The 18,862-nt window shown below is 35.3% G+C and overlaps 1 protein-coding gene across 1 annotated transcript in view; it reads left to right on the top strand.

Annotated features, from left to right (window-relative positions):
* Positions 1 to 18,862, top strand: part of Vegfc (vascular endothelial growth factor C) — a 115,456-nt gene that overhangs the window by 86,980 nt on the left and 9,614 nt on the right. Inside the window, exon 4 of the mRNA XM_008847154.3 lies at positions 11,003 to 11,154. Within this exon, the coding sequence (XP_008845376.1) occupies positions 11,003 to 11,154 (152 nt within the window). The remainder of the gene's footprint in view (positions 1 to 11,002; positions 11,155 to 18,862) is intronic.

Here is an 18,862-nt window from a genome sequence, read left to right as displayed (position 1 = left end):
TATGTGTCTATAAATATACACACTTGCAATACATAATCTATAACATACGCAGTATATAGAATTTATTTGAACATATATACATACACACACACACACACGCTATGTGCACATGCACACTCTGTGTGCTGAAGTTAATCATCTTCAGGGACTGTAGAGATAACTCACCTGGTAAAGTGCTTGTTGGGCATGGTGATGTGGGTATCTATTCTCAGTGCTGGGGAGGCAGAGACAGGCTGATCCCTAGGACTTCCTGGACAGCCAGGCTAGCCCAGTCAATGAAACCCAAGTTCTGTTGACAGTGCATGTCTCAAGAAACCATGCAAACTGTTACTTGGAAATACCACCTGCGAATGACCTCTGGTCTCTCTACACACATGCACTTCCATATACAAACATAGATGCATACAAGCACACAAAAAATACATAACCATGTTTATTTAGCAGTAAAACAGCTTGAAAAGTTTAAAATGTCTGGTTATAAAAACATAACAAAAATAATGTTCTCAAAATACATAATTAAATGCTCCATGTTCTGTGGTGTGATGAAAAAGGAAAATTTTGAAAATTTGATGCTAGATTTGATTTGTAAACTGTAGAAGTTCAGCAAATTAATGTTTTAATTTCATACATATTTAAGCTGATCTACATAGTCATCTAAATGTCCTCTTCTAATATAATATCAGTGGTCTTGATTATTAAGGCCATTTCTTTAATTATTTAAAGACATTTATTAAACTAGTGGAAAATTAGTCTTTAAGCCTAATGAAAATTATGTGGGAAAGCACAAAAGCCTAAGTGAATTGGTGACCCTGAAGAATTGAAGGGAGCCTAGAAAAGTAGACCTATAAAAAAACAGAGTTAGAAAATAGTTATGTAGAGTTACAAGGCAGATCATCAGGCTGTGATGAATATTATAGTTTTGTTTTAAAAGCTATCCGAATGGTCTTTGTACTGAAGAATGACATCTGATTGTTATTTTTACAAGATCATACTGGAGTAAGCATGGAATCAGTAGGTAGATATGGCAAAGAGGGAAAACTGAAGTAGAGAAAACAAAGGATACCATTTCACTGGTTGGAAAGAGCAGTAATAGTATCTTGAGGTACTGTGATGGGGTAACCATTTGAATTTAAGGGACTTCGGGGAACAGTAAACATTTGTCTTGAGACCTCATATCCAACTCCTCACATTCATGTTTTCTCATCTGTGTTTGCTCTTTGTAGTGATTATGTCTGAAGCCTGTCTCCTGATTTCCATGCTCCATCCTTAAACTTGTAACTTGTCTTCTTCCTAGAAAGTCAGAGTCAGTATGTGTAGGTCTAACCAAGAAACAACTAAACAAACTCCATTTCTACCCATATTCTCCACTTCATAAATTACAGTCATTAATTATTTTTATCAAGCCAAACTATGCTTTTAACAAAAGATTCAATCAACAGTTTCACTAAATAAACACCTTCTAACAATCCAGGACCACAGCTATCATCTTCATTCTGCATATCATGCTTGATACAGCCCACATTTGTCTCTTACCTGGACCATGGCACATGAAATTAATAGGTGCTGTCCTACCTCCATACCTATTTGCTATATTTTGAGGTGACTTATTTTTCTAAACTCTTTTCAGTAACATTATGTTCTTGAGATGGAGCAAACATTCACCCAGTGTTGCGATAAGCTCTTGTTTACTAGATTGAGTCAAAGGCACTGTGTTGTTAAATATTCTGAATGACTCTCTTCTTTAAGAGGAAAAACCCCTCTACGTGTTTTCCTGGGTCTCCATAAATCCCTCATCTCAGCCCTCATTTGTCATTGCTTTTACCCCCAAAGGCTACTTTTACTGGTACACAAATTCTTTTAACTCTTGAATTATGTAGCTGCCTCTTTCCTTCCAGTCATTACAATGTTGTACACTGTAATGAAAACATATCCATATGGGTGATGCCCAAATCTCCCATTGTATAGTGAATCTCATAATTCTTAGGGTTACAAGTAAATGTCATTTCCAGAACATTCTGCTGTATGGTCCTACAGCTTCCTTGGCTATCTGTACTTACCATCCTCATCATCTTCTGTCAGATTGTTTTAATTCTTGTGCTCTGAATTCCTTGAAACCAAAGTTTGTGTTTAGTTTTTAATTTGGAATATACAGTGCAAGAGTTGACACATGGTGAACACTTGGATCTGAACAGAATAAATATTTGAGAGCAAAGAAATTAGTTGAAGATCAGGGGTAGAATTTTGAATACGCAGATTTTGTGTTTGGAAGGTGCAGACACCAGAAAGATGTTGCATGCAGAATTCTAGTAAAGTCTAGTTAATATTGATTTGGGTGAAAGCATCATGTTGATAATTATTATTCAAAGGAAGGTCTAGTATGTTTATTAATAGAAACGTCTTTATTAGAAGAGAAGAGCAAAATACCAAGGTAAAACCACCATTCCTCATTCACTGAGTCAGCCACTGTTTCTTCTGATCTTATAAAATCATGCTCTCCTCCTACCCATAGAATCCACTGGGATGTTTTTGTGTATACTAAAAGAATACATTTAATTTAAATTCAGTTAAATATGTAGTGTATCATACTGTTTTACAGTAAGTGGTGACAAACATCCTTTAAAAATAGAGTTTATAATATGAAGAAGAAAATTAATATTCAGAGTTGGAGAGATGTTCAGTGATTAAGAGTACAAAGATGATTAAGATTGAGATATTCTGTATAAAATACAAAAAAATTCAATAAAAAATTTTACAAAAAATAAAATAAAGACACATTTTCAAAAATGTGTATGTACTACTGCTCTTGCGGAGAACCCAAGTTCAGGTCCCAGAATGCACTTTGGGTGTCTCATAACCACCTGTAATTTTAGCTCCAGAGGATCCAATGCCTCTGACCTATGTGAGCACTTATACTCACTGGAACATACACACACACACACATACACAGAATTAAAAATAAAATAAATCAAAAGATAAAAGTAACATTCATCAAGCCATTAGAAGTAATAGCCCGGCAAGGTGGTACACCCCTTTAATCCCAGAACTAGGGAACCAGAAGCTGGTAGATCTCTGAGTTTGAGGACTGTTCTACATAGGGCGTTCCATGCCAGCCAGGGTTAAATGGTGAGACCCTGTCTCAAAAAACGGAAAATGGTATAGGTATTATAAGCCAGAATTTCACAGGTTTATGGAAATACACTCAAGGAGCTTTACAAATCAAAGCTAAGACTTGAAATCATGAGGGCAAGGGGGCACTGTTAGTTGTGTTTCTCTTTTTACCAATATTGCAGTTTGTAAAATCTACTTAAGAAACATTTTTCCAAGTTTATTAACATTATTATAGTTTCAATGTATATATGAGAGTTGTGTGAGGATTTCTTTCAAATATAAAAGGAAGCTCCTTACTGGTAGATTTTTTTGAACGTAAAGAAAAATCAAGTTTTTGTTTTGTTAACGTTCCAGAAATATTTTAGCAACCAAAGTCACCAGTTGGAGCCATATAAACTATAAGGACACAAGTACTTCAAGTGTTGTGCTCAAACTGTTGCTTTTTGAAATAGAAACCATAGAAATGTTTTCATGGGGCTCAGTGAAGGGCAGGTTATCAGAATATATGAGGAAGCCAGCTGCTAGTTGCAAAGTAAAACCACATGCACTGAGCATTCCAGAGCTGAGTAATCAATAACAACTGCTTCAGAGTCTTCCCCCACGGATATCTAAGCACTGGGAAAATGTAGAGATTCGATGTCAACCTCTTGCATAAGCATGTGCTTTAAGTGTATTTTCTTATGAGAAGTTGTATATTTAGGAGGGAAAAAAAAACAAGAAATGAATGAATTTTGAAGAAAGTGAGATATTTGGTGATGAAAGTCGGAACAAAAGAAAGGGTATGCTTTCAAGCTGCACGTGTGGAACCAGTTGTTGGAATCTTCCTATTGACCTTATAATAATGTCATCCTCAAGATGGGAGTGAATAGAACCAAGTTACTAGGTCTGGGGTATCTCATTGGAAGTCCTGAGGTTTGGTCTCAAGAAACTGAGGCCCTTCCATATAGTCATTAGTGCTAGACCATAGAAAGCAGCTTAGCCATGCTGAGCTAATTTTGAGGATTATTTAAAATTATGTATTTCCATCTCAAAAAGAGAGAGCAATTTATTTTTCATTGTTTTATAAAGAAATAATATGAGCATACGTTGCCAAGCACTCTAAATTATGCTTTATATATAAATCGAATGCTTAGGATATTTTTACAACAAACATACTTATACCTCAGTTTATAAAATGTAACTATATGCTGCTGAAAAGAAAGTAATATTTTGCGCTAGAGAAATATTTCTTCCACTAACTACACAGAATGCTGTGGCAGTGTGAATGACTAATTTATTCCACTCATATGTTTTAATGTATTCAATAAGTCAAATATGACTTGTATCTTTAGCAGATTAATATTTGGTAAGCACAGTTGCTTGAAAATGGGTTTTTATCATGATATAGAAAAAAAAAGCTCTATACTAGTAAGAGGTATCAGAAGTTTATGCATCATGAAGGCATCCATGGAAATTACCAGCTTTGGCCAAACAAAAGTATTGATGAGCTCACAGATCTTATTGCATACTCCAACGGCTCCTGATTTGCGGTTCTAACTTCCATTGTAAAACAGTGGATGGATTTCATGCATGGCAGTAAGTTAAAATTAATAAAGTGCTGGATAGAAATGAGTCAGTCGGTATGCCTTCTGGTGTTCTTTCCAGACCCAGTTTAAGTCTCATAGGCCTTGACTAATTGTGTATATGGTTAGAATACTAAATCATGACTAATATGGACTTCCAGTTTTCATCTTTTCCCATTTTTAGGGATTGTTCCTTTAAGTATTTGGTAGCTTTTAATCTGATGTTAATCATACCCTTCAGCCACTGCCTTTTATTTTTATGTTGAATGTACTGAAACTTAGAATATTTAGATTTAAATTAAATTTATTAGAAGAAAATCAATTATATTTTAGCTATTAAGATGTTTTAAGTGACTCGATAAGGGAACATATTTGTTTTCAAACAAATATCCCTTTTGAATGTAGTAAATCTCTGGCTGGGACACTCTCAGCAGGAAAGTTCTGCACTTTCCCCTGAACTGCCTGTTAGATAAGTCGAAATGGGAACTGTTTTCAGCAGTTGCTATGCTGGGCAAACATGCTATTGTTTCAAAATATACCTTATTTGAAGTTCATTCCTGTTGGTAAGAATTGGTCATTACACATTCTTATTAAAGAATTCTAGTAGGGCTGGAGAGATGGGTCAGCGGTTAAGAACACTGGATGTTCTTTCAGAAGACCTGGGTTGGAATCCCAGCACCCACATGGCAGCCAGCCACTGTCTGTCACTCCAGGTCCAGGGGATCCGATGACCTTGTCTGTCCTCCGCCAGCATTGCACGACATGGGTGCACTTACCTACATGCAGGCAATACACGCATACACATAAAAATAATAAAATATATTAAAAAATTTAAAAAAGGAATTCTAGCATATAACAACAGAGGACCTAAGGTCAGAAATATTTCCCATTTCCCTTTGTTTAGCACACTTTTACAGAATATAGAATTAGATTTTTTTCCATTTCCAGCCTTATTTAAATGTCCTCTTTATATGTATGCCTTTTTCATCAAACTCTATCATTAGGCCTATATAATTCATACAAATATATATAACATGTGTCCATAAATAATATTACTTACAAGATAAATATTAAATAAAATATAAATTAATATTATACAATGTTCCAGGAGCATTCTCTTATATGATAAAACTGTGTTAGTAAAATAATTTTTAAAATATCAAACTATAATTGGTTATATTATTAAGTAAACTGCTCTGTCAATCAGTAGCTACTGTACAGACATGCTTGGTATGGATTATTATTTAATACTGTATACAGTGCCTAAATTTTGTACTGTGAACGTAAGAACACCACTGTGTTTGCAGGGTGTGGTGATATTTTTTTTTAGTCCCAGTATTTGGGGGGACAGAGGCAGGCAGATTTTTGTGAGACCAAAGCCAGTATGGCCTCCATAGTGCATTCTATCTAAGCGGGGGCTACAGGGAGACCCAACTTCAAAAAGAAAAAAAAAAAAAAAAAAAAAGACTAGCACTGTGTAAACATTAGATCACAAATTAGTCTAAGTATTAAATTAAACTGCGAAACAATATACTTATTGTTTCAAACAGCAACATGTTTAGGTAGATCTTGACTCTAGTGATAGAAAATTGTAGTTGCTTTGTTCAGATTTGGTCTCTAATGTGTGTAGTGTGTGCGCATGTGTGTGTGTGTGTGTGTGTGAGAGAGAGAGAGAGAGAGAGAGAGAGAGAGAGAGAGAAAGAGAGAGAGAATTTTGTGATTCACTCTCTTACTGTTAATCATTGTGTGTGTGTGTGTGTGTGTGTGTGTGTGTGAGAGAGAGAGAGAGAGATAAAGAGAGAGAGAATTTTGTGATTCACTCTCTTACTGTTAATCGTGGACTAATAAGTACAAGCATCATTATTACTGATTATTATCCTGAAATTCCAGCAAGGAACTTAGTATCTTATAGATACTCAATAAATAATTATTGAAAAGTTAAACAAGGAGAAGAATTTAAATAGAAATTTCAAAACTCAGATCCCTTTAACAAGATTTGCTTCAATCTTGGCTGCTGCTGTGATAAATAGAAGGAAGGAAAAGATAAGAGGAGGAGGCAAAATCTGAACTCACCACTGAAGTCATTACCCTGATTATCATTTTATAGATAATGAAATGGAGGCTTAAGGAAGTGAGATAATTTTTTCTAAGCCACAGAAGTTACAAATAGCAGTTCCAAGACTGTACCCAATGTCTAAGACTAAGCTGCTGGTTAATGTTTCTGTAAGCACAGATGCTCCCATGGCCTGAACCCTATGAGTCCTTTCCCTTCAGTCAAGAGATCACTCTTTTGTTCCCCAGCTTCCCTCAATGGTTCTCTCCTGTAGATTCTGCCCAGCCTTAGCCCACAGAGCCAATTCTGGTGCTCCAAGTCTCCACTCAGTCTGTCCCAGAGTTGCTTTCCTGAGACATTTGCCCCATGACTAACCACGGGCATCTTTGACAAGTTCTCTCTTTCCTTGGCTCCCCACTGCCATTGAACATTCCCCTCCTGGTCTTCCACCTTCATGGTGCACTATTTCCAAGATGTATTCACTCATTCATTTACCTCCTCTGTACCATGAATATTATTGTTCCTCCGGTTTCTGATATTGGACCTGTCTATTTATTATAAATGCTCTACTGAACATCATATCAAAGCCTTAGATTTCATTCACAACTTAGATGCTGATGACTTTAATATGGTTCTCCTACAGCACTAGATATAAATATTTAAGTGAATAATGCAGACATTATTGGGTTTGCAGTTACTGACCTGCATACCTTTCTATATTTTACACTATTTCCAAGTATAAGGAAGATACATAAAATATGCAAATTGTATCTTATAGAAATATAAAAATTAAGAGCTGGGATACAGCTCGGTGGTAGAACATGTGCAGGGACTTGAGTTCTGTCCCCAGCCCTACAAAAATTGAATAGTTTAAAAATGTATTAAAATTTCCAATTTTATAATGAACTTTATGTATCTTCTATACTGCCTACTCTTCTTGTAGGGCTGATGTACGATTTAAAAATAGAACAGTTTAGCTTCTGTAGACCTGAAGGATTATTTTATAAAACCATGTGTACAAAGGATGCCTGCCATTGCACCATGTCATCTAACGAGTTTCATCCAAGCAATACAGGCAAATGTGTGTTTATAGAACAACTCGAAATCATAATTTTGGCTTATTTTGCAATCATATATTATTTATGAAGAATATATGAGGTTCTGGAAAATACATATAGACTTGAGAATTTATGAACAGAATTAACATGTATATGGCTAACCACACATACGAGCGCATGCACATATATTAAGTTCTGTAATCTTCAGAAGAGTCCCAGGAAGTAGTGCATTGTGTGTTTTCAGTTTATTTCTTATTTAAGAAAAAAAAAGTTTGGATAAGTTCAATCACCTTCCCAAATTCATGCAATTTATAAATACGGGAGCTAATAAAAATATCCTTTCTGGATATAAACTTATATCCTTTTATTTTTTTTTTTGAATATGTTTTGCTAAGAAAGTAGTGGAATTTTTTAAGGAACATATAAGTACACTTCAATCAAGGGAAATGTTCATCTTAAATTAGACAGTCCTCTTCTTTCACTAAGTAAACTTATTTTGATGTACACATTAAAATCTATTAAAATTTTTTAATTTTGTTTTACTTTTTAAGAGTTTCATACATCAGTCCTCTATTTACATCATTTACACCCTTCACTCTCTTCCTCAACTCTCCTGTGTCCCCCAACTCTCAAGTTTATGACCTCTTCTTCTTTAAGTTTTATATATATACAGATATGTAGCATATATTATATATATTTATAACCTACTGAGATCATTTAGTGTTGCTTATATGTAACTGCATTTAAGCCATTGATTGCCTGTAGTTCTTCATCTAGTATTGGGATCTTGTAAAAATCTCTACATCCATATTGGCATGTCTACTAATGTTGCTATTACACAAGACTTGTTTAGGCAACCATATTGTTGAGATTTCATGAGTATAGATTCCCTGTATGACTAGAATACACTACCTAGTGGCAGGCATCTTGCTTCTCTGGCTCTGAAAATAATGCTTCCCCCTTCCATGATGTGCCCTGAGCCTCAATTTTAGGGGTTGCAGTTTAAATAAATCAATTGGAGATGAGTAAGTACTACATGGTCACTATTTTCTACATTTTGACCAGTTGCAGGTCTCTGTAATAGCCTTTATCTGTTGCTAAAAGAAGCTTATTTAATGAGGGGTGACAGATAAACTGAATTGTGGCAGTAAAGGTAAGTATTTAGAATATAGTTTGAAATTATATTGGTTTAAGAAAATGACAGTCATAGGTTCCTCACTATAGTCTATGACATTTCCATTTATGGGTAGTTGTCTGGATTTATAGTACCAGATATTAAGTTCCTCCCATTGAGTGGGCCTTAAGTCCAATTACACAGCTTTTGGTTACTCCAAAGATAAAAGTGACATTACTACACCATTGAAGATATGTTGCCAAGTAGAACATTGTTGCAGTTCATAGGCTTTACCTCTAGATAGGACTTTTAATTGTTTTTCTGCCTCTGCAGCTTGCATATTACCTTTAGATACAATGTAAGCTAGTCCTTGGAGAGGAGACTTCCAAGTCGATCACAACTCTATTCCTCCAAGTCCTGTGACGGAAATGCATCACATCTTCAGAAATAAAGATATCTTCAAGTTCTGAGGGCCAACCAAGGGCCAGAGAATAGCCTATATTATTTTGGGAGTTTCTTGGATGGAGTTCCCTGACCAACAACTTAAAAAGGGTTTCCCATTCCTGGTACTGGGGTCCTTGTTAAATAGGATATGTCTCTCTCTATTTATGCATCATACCCCAGAACTTCTTACTCCTGCCTGACTGCAGCTGAAGCTGACTAATCAATCTCTCCCCATCACTGCTCCTTTCATTCTTCCCAGACTCTGGTGACCACTATTCTAATCTTAATTTAAAAGTGATAACTACTTTATTTTCCAGATATGAGCTCACACAGTAACTTTATTTCTGTGCCTGATTTGGATCACTCAACCTACAGTTCCATCCACCTTTTTTTTTTTGAGGGGGGCTCTTTTTGAGACAGGGTCTCCCTATAGTCCCAGCTGTCCTGGAACTCACATATAGACCAAGCTGGCCTTGAACTCACAGAGATCCACTTGCTTATGCCTCCCGAGTGCTGGGATTAAAGGCATGCGCCACCAGGCCCGACTCCATCCACATTTTAAATGATATCACTTTTGTGTTTAAAATTCATTTTAAAAGTCTTTCTCTGATGTGGACAAATTTGGCAATTTTTTCTATCCCCTCCCCATTGTTAATCATCTTCAATTGATGGAGCCAGAGCCCAGGTTCACTGATCTGAAGTATTTAGCCCTTTGGAGCATTTATCATATTGGCATGAGAATACAGAATAATATGAGGTTCAACTGTCATTCCCCAACTATACACTGAGCTTACCAAGTAGTAAGAAGGAAGGATTACAATTGTACCTTTTTTTCTAAAAATAATTCAAAACTTGTGAATCTTAGGAATGAAAACCCTCTAAGTTCTACTTAACAATTTATGTGTTCAGTTTTAAACATTGATTTTTCTTTTTGGAGAGGAACTGAAATTCTCTATTTGGAGTTGAGAAGACATCATAGTTAAACTTACGTCTTAAGACTCTAGTCCATATCATTTAGAATGTTCAAATTTATGCTCTTTTTATAAGTTCTTTAAGGATTACAGAAACAGTTTGTGTTGGATGTGCTTCTTTTTCTTTTAAACATCATAAATGCAGAATGCATCTGAGGCATGTAAAACTCCTTTCAGGAAGAAATTTCATTTGGAATGAAAATTAATATTATAACTTTATATCTGTGTATTGCATTTCATAAAATAAGCCATAACTAAGCATTTCTAGACTTTGTGATCAATTGCTTTGCTCATAAATCACAAAGGTATTTACTTCAGATGATCTGTGTCATGTTTTAATTCCCTGGATTTAAAATTTTGATACTCGACAATCTATGTCTCTGAAAGAACTACTTTTCCTTGAACACATTTTTTGGTTATGTGTATCATTATCTGGTTATCATACTTTTAATATGCTTCAAACCTCATTGCATGAAGTAAGCATCTGAACTATTTATTATTCTGATGGAAGGTACTGTTCAGGATCAGAACGGATTTTAACTTGTTAAGATAAAAACAGTAGTACCCTGCCTATGTTATGCAGTACTACCAAATCATAAAGTGCTAATCTCACTCTGTTTTGGACTCCAGAATTTATCATAAAAGTGCTCTATAACATCTATATAATTTTTCTTCTTTTTGTCCCTTTGTAGCTGTTTGAAATTACAGTGCCTCTTTCTCAAGGCCCCAAACCAGTCACAATCAGTTTTGCCAATCACACCTCCTGCCGATGCATGTCTAAACTGGATGTTTACAGACAAGTTCATTCAATTATTAGACGTTCCCTGCCAGCAACACTACCACAGTGAGTATGGATTACATCTATTTTTTCTATATCTTCTGCTAATATGAAATTATCTTCAAGTAAACACAAATTTACCAAAGGAATTTTTTGTGGAGATTATTACATTGTTTTTCCAAATATAAAACCACATAACAATTATATTATTAAAATAAAATTGTACTGATACACCCATTCTAGACAGTACAGTTCACAACATAAAAGTAGGTTCAATGGAATAATGCATATCCCATTACTGTTTACACTATTAATGAGGTAACAGAACTTATTTAACATTTATTATATCATGTGCATTCACTAACAGATGATACTACAGTTTGAAACATTTAAGACTCAATGAATAACTTCTAAAACAAAATTAAGTAATTATGTATTACCATAATTATACAATATAGTTGAAATATCTTATTTGTTATTTTAGCAAAGTTTGATTATTGAAACGCTGCTTATTTAAATTTTCTCTTCATATTACTTTGAATTAATATTCAACTCTCATTTACAATTTGAATTGCCTCCATCATATTTTTAATTTGGCAAAGAGCAGGATTTGGTCAAAGGAAAAGGATATAGCATCAATCCTGACCTTTAAATACTGTATATTGGATTAATATTTGTTGTTATTTGGTACCTAGAAACTTTCAATCCCCAGTGATTCAGAGACGTAGATCTGTGTTATCATTTCCAGTATACAATGAAAGTACCTAAGAATGAACTGAACATAATATACCAGCATTCATTACAGCAGTATAAGTAGATGGAAAAACATATATAGTATTCAAAAATTGAGAAACCTTACATCTTAGGAGACTCAAGGGTACTGTGTGGTGATTTTCCACATGGTGTCTCCTCATAGTGCCTTACTTACTTTGCCAGTGGTCCAATCCAGGGACAATTTAGGCAAAACTTAATAATAACCTAATATGATCGACACAGAGAGTCCTCCTTGGCATGAAGAAGAAACTATCTCATAGATATCTTTGAATAAATTTATGGAAATACAAGCAGGAAAAACAATCATTTTAACTAAAGATGACCTGTGTGCAATTTCATTCATGCATCCCCCAGAGTTCTGTAGCTTCCCGAATCTTGCTTCCTTCGGCAAAGCATCCATCCTGACAATTTCAGCTGTTATCTTTGTGCTTCTGTTCCCCAAATTTCATTTGAAGACTTGACCATATCTTGGCCCCTGACATTTTTTTACACTTATTCCCAAGTAATTATATTAACTTTAACTTATATCTAAAGATGTATTATTTGTACTATTTGTAGCAGTATTTACTCATATGCTTTGAAGTTATAAAATTTCAGTTATCATTCATTGTTTCTTCTTTTGTACCAACCAAGTGTGTTTGGCTGCTTTAGGGGGAGAGGGAGATGTGTGTTCCAGCTTGGAATTAGTTTTCGTCACTTCCATTCATCCACCTGATTCTGTGTGCAACAGTGTCAAGCCAGATTCCTACTATCAAATCCTTTCTCTACTCTTGTGAAATGTCGTGAGCAACTTTTAAATGACATTATTTCATTTGTCTAACTAGAAATAATGACTGCCAACTGCTCAAACACTTGTACACAATTTCTCATTTATCCTTTATCTTGCTAATGTTTCTTATTTTGGCCTCTATTCTTCACCATGTCTGTGTTTCACAAAATTCAATTCCATGAACTCCAAGTTCATTTACTGCTCTGTATTTGTTTCTGTTTTCCTTTCTGCCTTCCAAAAGCCATATCCATTTCTCAGAGTTCAGGTAAAGTTTTTCTCCTGTATTTGTCTCATCAAAATACCACAGCCTTCTTTCTTTCTCCGTTAAGATACTGGCGTTGCTTCTTATCCAGCGGCATGGCGTTTTTAGACATGTAATCATATTGTTATATATACACCTAGTTTGTTAATTTCATGGCTGTGAATATTCCACTAAATATAACTATTTTTTTTTTGCTATGGCCATATACTATGGGGAAGTCACTGTACTGCAGAGTTGAAACCTAAAAGGAACAGCCAAAGAGATGAAAAAGGGAGGGAGAGAGAAATTTTCTCGAAAAGATACAAGTATCTTTAATTTAATGGTGGTAAAATTATTGGTTGGTTAATTGGTTAATGCCTGAAATGTCCATTAAGATATAAGGAAGTACCACACTCTAAATGCAGTTAATAGACTGGAATAATTTAATTAGATTTGAATCTATGAAACCAATAGGGTTTTAAGTAGTGAAGAGACTAGGACTGTGATTTTGAAATGTTGAGCACCAGCCTAGGGAGTTTCAAATTTTTATAAAAGTATTGGAGTAGAGTAGGAGGTTTTGTGGACAGAGAAATGGAAAGGCTTAGCTTCAGCATAGTCAAAGCTTCTTGAATTGTTTTTAATGAATCATATCAATTATTATTTCAAGCTTATAATTATTTCAAATAAGATCATTATTATTTAAACTGATTAAGACACTAACAGACTTTGCATGAGAGTCAAGTTGTTGCAACGATGAAAAGAAGCAGTAAAGAAATAGAGAAATCTAGCTCAAGAGATAATTCAAGTTTTTGTTTGTTTACTGTTTTTAGATAAATTGTTGTATTTGGTAATAATAATTTACACTGTTGTGGTTTAAAAGGTGTCATTTCTGTGAGGACTCAGGTCTTTTCTGAGAGAGAGCAGATACCTTCCCCAGGAAATTTTTCATTTGGAACTTAACAGCCCATGCCACTCTGACTGCTGCTGTCCTTGAACAGGTGGTCCTCGGCTGTATAAGAAAGATGCTTTATTGTGAGTTTGTGAGAAGCCATCAAGCATCATTTCTCCATGGTTTCTGTTGTATTTTCTAGATTGTAAGTAAGTCCTTGTGTTAGAGGTAATGCTGTGTGAAATAGTAAACAGGCCTGCCACCAAGTCCCTGCTTGGACTTCGACCCTAACACCCCTCAATGATAGACTGGAACTTGGAATTATGCCTCTTACTCTCATAAAAATTATATATACATTTTAATATGTTCTGAAGATATTACCTTTGCTAATTTAAAATTCTTATGTTCATATTTTTTGAAATCTTACTCTGTATATCTGGTCATCTTCTTTTCTAGAAAATTCAGTCTGTAATACTGCCCCACATGTTCAAATGAGCACCTTTTGGTGTGATTGAGTTTACCAATGAAACTCAGGCAACAAAAACATTATTTTAGACCCTGAAGCATTAATTACTAACAAGCTACTACATAGTCTCCCTGAGTTTAGACAGTCTGGTTTCTACCTTATCAGAAAGGGCCGTTGATATCACAGTATTGTTGAGGCTTACTGATGGACTGGGGGCTGGATCATTAAAGTGTAAATGACAGAGAGGATTCCATCAGTACATCTTCTTCATTGATACTGTGACTGTGGCATTGTCCAGAGTCCAGGGCTATTAGAGTTATGTTACAAAGGCTAAGCTGTGCTTCTAAAGCACCGAGCACCAGCCTCAGGAGTTAGTTTCAGAATTTGCAAAGGTATTAGGGTTGATATCATAGTTTTCTAGGTATAGACGTGGCAAGAAAAGTTTCAGCATACACAAAAAAATCTTTAATTTATTTTAATACTCGTAAAATGGAAGGTGATAATTTCACCCTGGTTAATGCACTGTTAGTCTTTGATAGAAAGATACAGTGAAATGGTAGTATAGTTGTTTCACTGATGAGCATTGTTGCAATTAACTAAAACTTACAGTTTACATTAGAGTTTTGAGAGATGGCTCAGAGGTTAAGAACACTGGTTGTTCTTGCAGAAGACCCGGGTTTGAATCCCAGCACCCACATGGCAGCTAACAACCATCAATAACTTCAGTCCCAGGGAATCCGACAGCTTCTTCTGACCTCCGCAGGCATTGCACGACATGGGTGCACTTACCCACATGCAGGCAATACACACATACACATAAAACAAGAAAATAAATAAAATTTACATTGGAGTTTTGTAGTAGATTTTATAGAATTTGACAAATGAATAATGTTATGTATTCACTATGACATTTTCATTCAACATATGTTGTGTAGAATGTTTTCATTGCCTTTACATAGTTTTAATAGGATGAAACAATAGGAATCTAGTAATTACATCAGTCAGTCAGTGTTTGTTTACAGGTTTAATTCAAACTAACTGAATTAAGTCAGAGAATTAGGAAAGATAAGTCAGTAGAAGTGTCCTTCAGCAAGAGTCACTGGTCATTGTCACAACCTCATTTTCTAACAGGAAACCAAAACTAAATTGCAACAACAACAAATATTATTAAAGGGCATTGCATTATTGATATGAACTTAAACTAACTCACTGATATCAGCAGTATGAGCAAATGAAAAATGAATTGGTGCTACATAGGGCTTTATAAATCTAGTCTGGTAGTTGTGGGCACCTGTAAAAAAAACCATTATATGCTTCCTTATTCCAAGAGGGGAAAAACTTGATTACAGTTACAAACAGGTCAAAGAAAAGCCAAAATCTAATGGTGTAAGAAGCTCAATGTCCTACACCTTAGATTTAAAATCTTCTGGGCTCCAAATGACTGGGGTAGCCTCAGCACTCCAATTTCCCCATCTATAAAACACACAGTATGCCTAATACGTTAAGGTCAGCTCCACACCACACCTGTCATTGTCTTGGTGGTCATCCCACCATCCTTGCATCTCCAGTTTCATCCTGAGGTCTCCACTGCAACTGAGGCTGCTCCTTCACCAATGGCCTTTCCTGGCCTCTTACAGTTCCGAGCCTCAGATTCTTTCCATAACCCCTTCATGCCTTCAAAACCAGTACCATGTGGGGGACTCTTACGTATTGCCAAGTTTGGCTCCCAACATGAGATAGAACCATAACGCTTCCTTCCCCTTGACTATGGCTTTTGTTTGCTGATGCTGATGAAATTCTTCCTAGAAAAATTTGCGTCAATGATGCTTGTTTCTTACTAATCACAAATGATTATTTTTATCCAGCATTGATTGTCGCAGTAAAACAATGATTTCACTTCAGTGATACTGGGGTCATGTTAATCACAGCCCCAGCAGACCTGGAACCTCAGGTTCTTAATTCAAAGTATCACATGAACAGTGCTGATAGTCTTTGAGGGATTCTCAGACTTCCCTCTGAAGCTTCACCAGCGAGGCCGCCATCCATCATCTTCAGATCTCTCAACATATTTATCTTCTAAGCTCCCTCAAACGGCTCATTAAGTTCTGAGCACACAACAGCTTTTCCAGCCCAAAGCTACAAAATTCTTCCACAATCCTCCTACAACCTACATGGTCATGACCATCACAGCAAGATCCCACTCTTTGGTACCAATTTCTTTCTTGGCTTGTTTTTCATTGCTGTAATAAATCACTGATCAAAATCAGCTTGGGGAGGAAAAGGTTTATTTCATCTCACATCTCCAAGTCACAGTCTATTATTGAGGGAAACCAAGGCAGGAACTCAAGCAGAGATTGGTGAGGAATTTTGCTTACAGGCTTGTTTTCCATGGCTTGCTTAGCTAACTTTCGTGTATAACCCAGACCCACCACTTCAGGGATGCATTTCCCAGTAGGCTGGACACTCATACATAAACTAGTAATTCAGAAAATCCTCACAGATATGAATGCAGGTCAGTCTGCTGTGGGAAATTATTCAGTTGTAGATTTTTCTTCCCAGATGAAATCAGTTTGTGTCAAATTGACAAAAAATAAACAAATAACCTACCAACACTTCCTTTTGCAACTGAACAAATCCTGACTCTATCTACTCTTCTTCCTGTGAGCAGACTAACACAACACAGACAAGGAATGGCACAGAGGAGGCTACACTTTCATGTGAGATCAATAAAATTCAACTCAAGGCAGATAAGCATATTCATTTTATTTAGGTGAATTTATAGTAAACGGAGGCTTTATTTTTTAAAACATAATCATATAATTTATTATTTCTGGCTACATATGACAAAGAAGTTACTTAATGACATAGAAAACAAAAGCCACCTTGTATATATATGCATTTTGAGGGTGCAAGCATGCACGCATGTATGCGTGTGTGTGTGTGCATGTGTATGTGTGTGTGTGTGTGTGTGTTGGGGTTTGAATCCAGGGCCTCATACATGGTAAGCACATATTGCTACTGAGCTATGCCATACTTACCACTTTCCATTGACAGTTAATAACTATTGTAAAATTATAACTAAGTGAATTTCTGTATAGGCAAAAAATGTATTCATGGGCTGTGAATTATGAACTATGTTATTCAAAAACATTTGAACCAAAACGGATGAAGCATTTATTTACCCACAGTTCTGCTGTGTGTAAATTAACAATTTTCATAAAACAGAGACTGAATCAATATTTTTCCATAATATATTTTACATTTTTGAAGTTGTGATAATATCAACAGTTGTCAGTTAAGAAATCAAATATCTTGATATTTATCAAAATTGTTAATGTATGCAAGATTCTCCTTGGTGGTTTTTTTTTTTTTTGACAGAGGGTAGAGCATCTTATTGTATATCATTGACTTAACACAGAGATGCTCTAAAGGAGGATGTGAGAGCTTGCTGTACCTGCTTTCAAACACAAGTTCCACTAATTAATCACACATCACATTTCATGAGACTTAGACTTAGGGGCAAATATATGTGAACTCTAAGAAAGTAGAATTTATAGAAACAGAGAACTAAAAAGTGGTTACCAGAGTCTAGCGGGGAAAGGGAGATACTGAGCAGAGATCTAAACTTGAAATGAATTATTTTGAACTTCCATAATCACTGAAGTTGTTACTTCTAGATGATAATAAGTATTGGCACTATACTTTGATAAAGAAGTAGGCCCTATTGAGCTTACAAAAAAAAAAATGTTAACATGTGGAATGGTGGGCTTGGTAATTAGCTTGGCTGTGATAACCACTTCTCAGTGTATACTCATATCAAAACATCAATTTGTAACTTAAGTACATAAAATTTTGTTAATTGTACTTCAACAAAACTGCAAAAAAATTAGTGTGTTAAATTGAAAGACCATAATGCTTTAAATGATCATAGTATTTCAAGCAGGGCACGGTGACACACCCCTTTACTCTTGGCACTTGGGAAATGGAGAGAGGCAGGTGCTTCTTTATGACTTCAAGGCCATTCTACTCTACACAGAGCTTCAAATCCAGCTACTGCTAAATAGTGAGACCTTGTTTCAAAAAAATTTTTCAGTTCATTTCTGATTAACTGCAAAGAAAGGTGCTAGTGTGTTGTACTTCAATCAATGTTGATTTGGGGAGTAAAGGAATTACTAAGTATATAAAACACCAATGTCAAAAATAGAGGAAAAAAGGGTCACAGATATCACATGCACAAGCTAGTCTGCATGTAATGGTCAGAGCACAGCAGCTAGTAATTACTGCTTGACATTTACGATGTAATTTAACAACATATCTGAAACACATGTAAGTGGAAAAATACAATTAATTTTATCACTGAATGCATTATCTACACTAAGAAACACAGAGATTCTTAAATTCCAGTCCTTTGATTTTAATCGAAAAACTCATAAAAACTATCAAATCTATCAAGTGACATTTTGAAATGATGAAATACTTTGTATAAAAGTAATTGTATCCTTCGCTAAAATCACAAGCTCTGTTTGGAGGAGAAAATAAAGTTGATTTGCTTACATGGATCCCAACATAGATCTACTTAAGGAAATGTGTGCTTTACAAATGCAGCATCTGAAGCATTTAAATTTTAAAATTTAT

This window comes from Nannospalax galili, unplaced genomic scaffold (genome assembly GCF_000622305.1).
Source record: "Nannospalax galili isolate Female #2095 unplaced genomic scaffold, S.galili_v1.0 scaffold461, whole genome shotgun sequence".
NCBI classification, from domain to species: Eukaryota; Metazoa; Chordata; class Mammalia; order Rodentia; family Spalacidae; genus Nannospalax; species Nannospalax galili.
The sequence above is the reverse complement of the archived record's forward strand: the minus strand, read 5'-3'. Positions and strand labels throughout refer to the sequence as shown.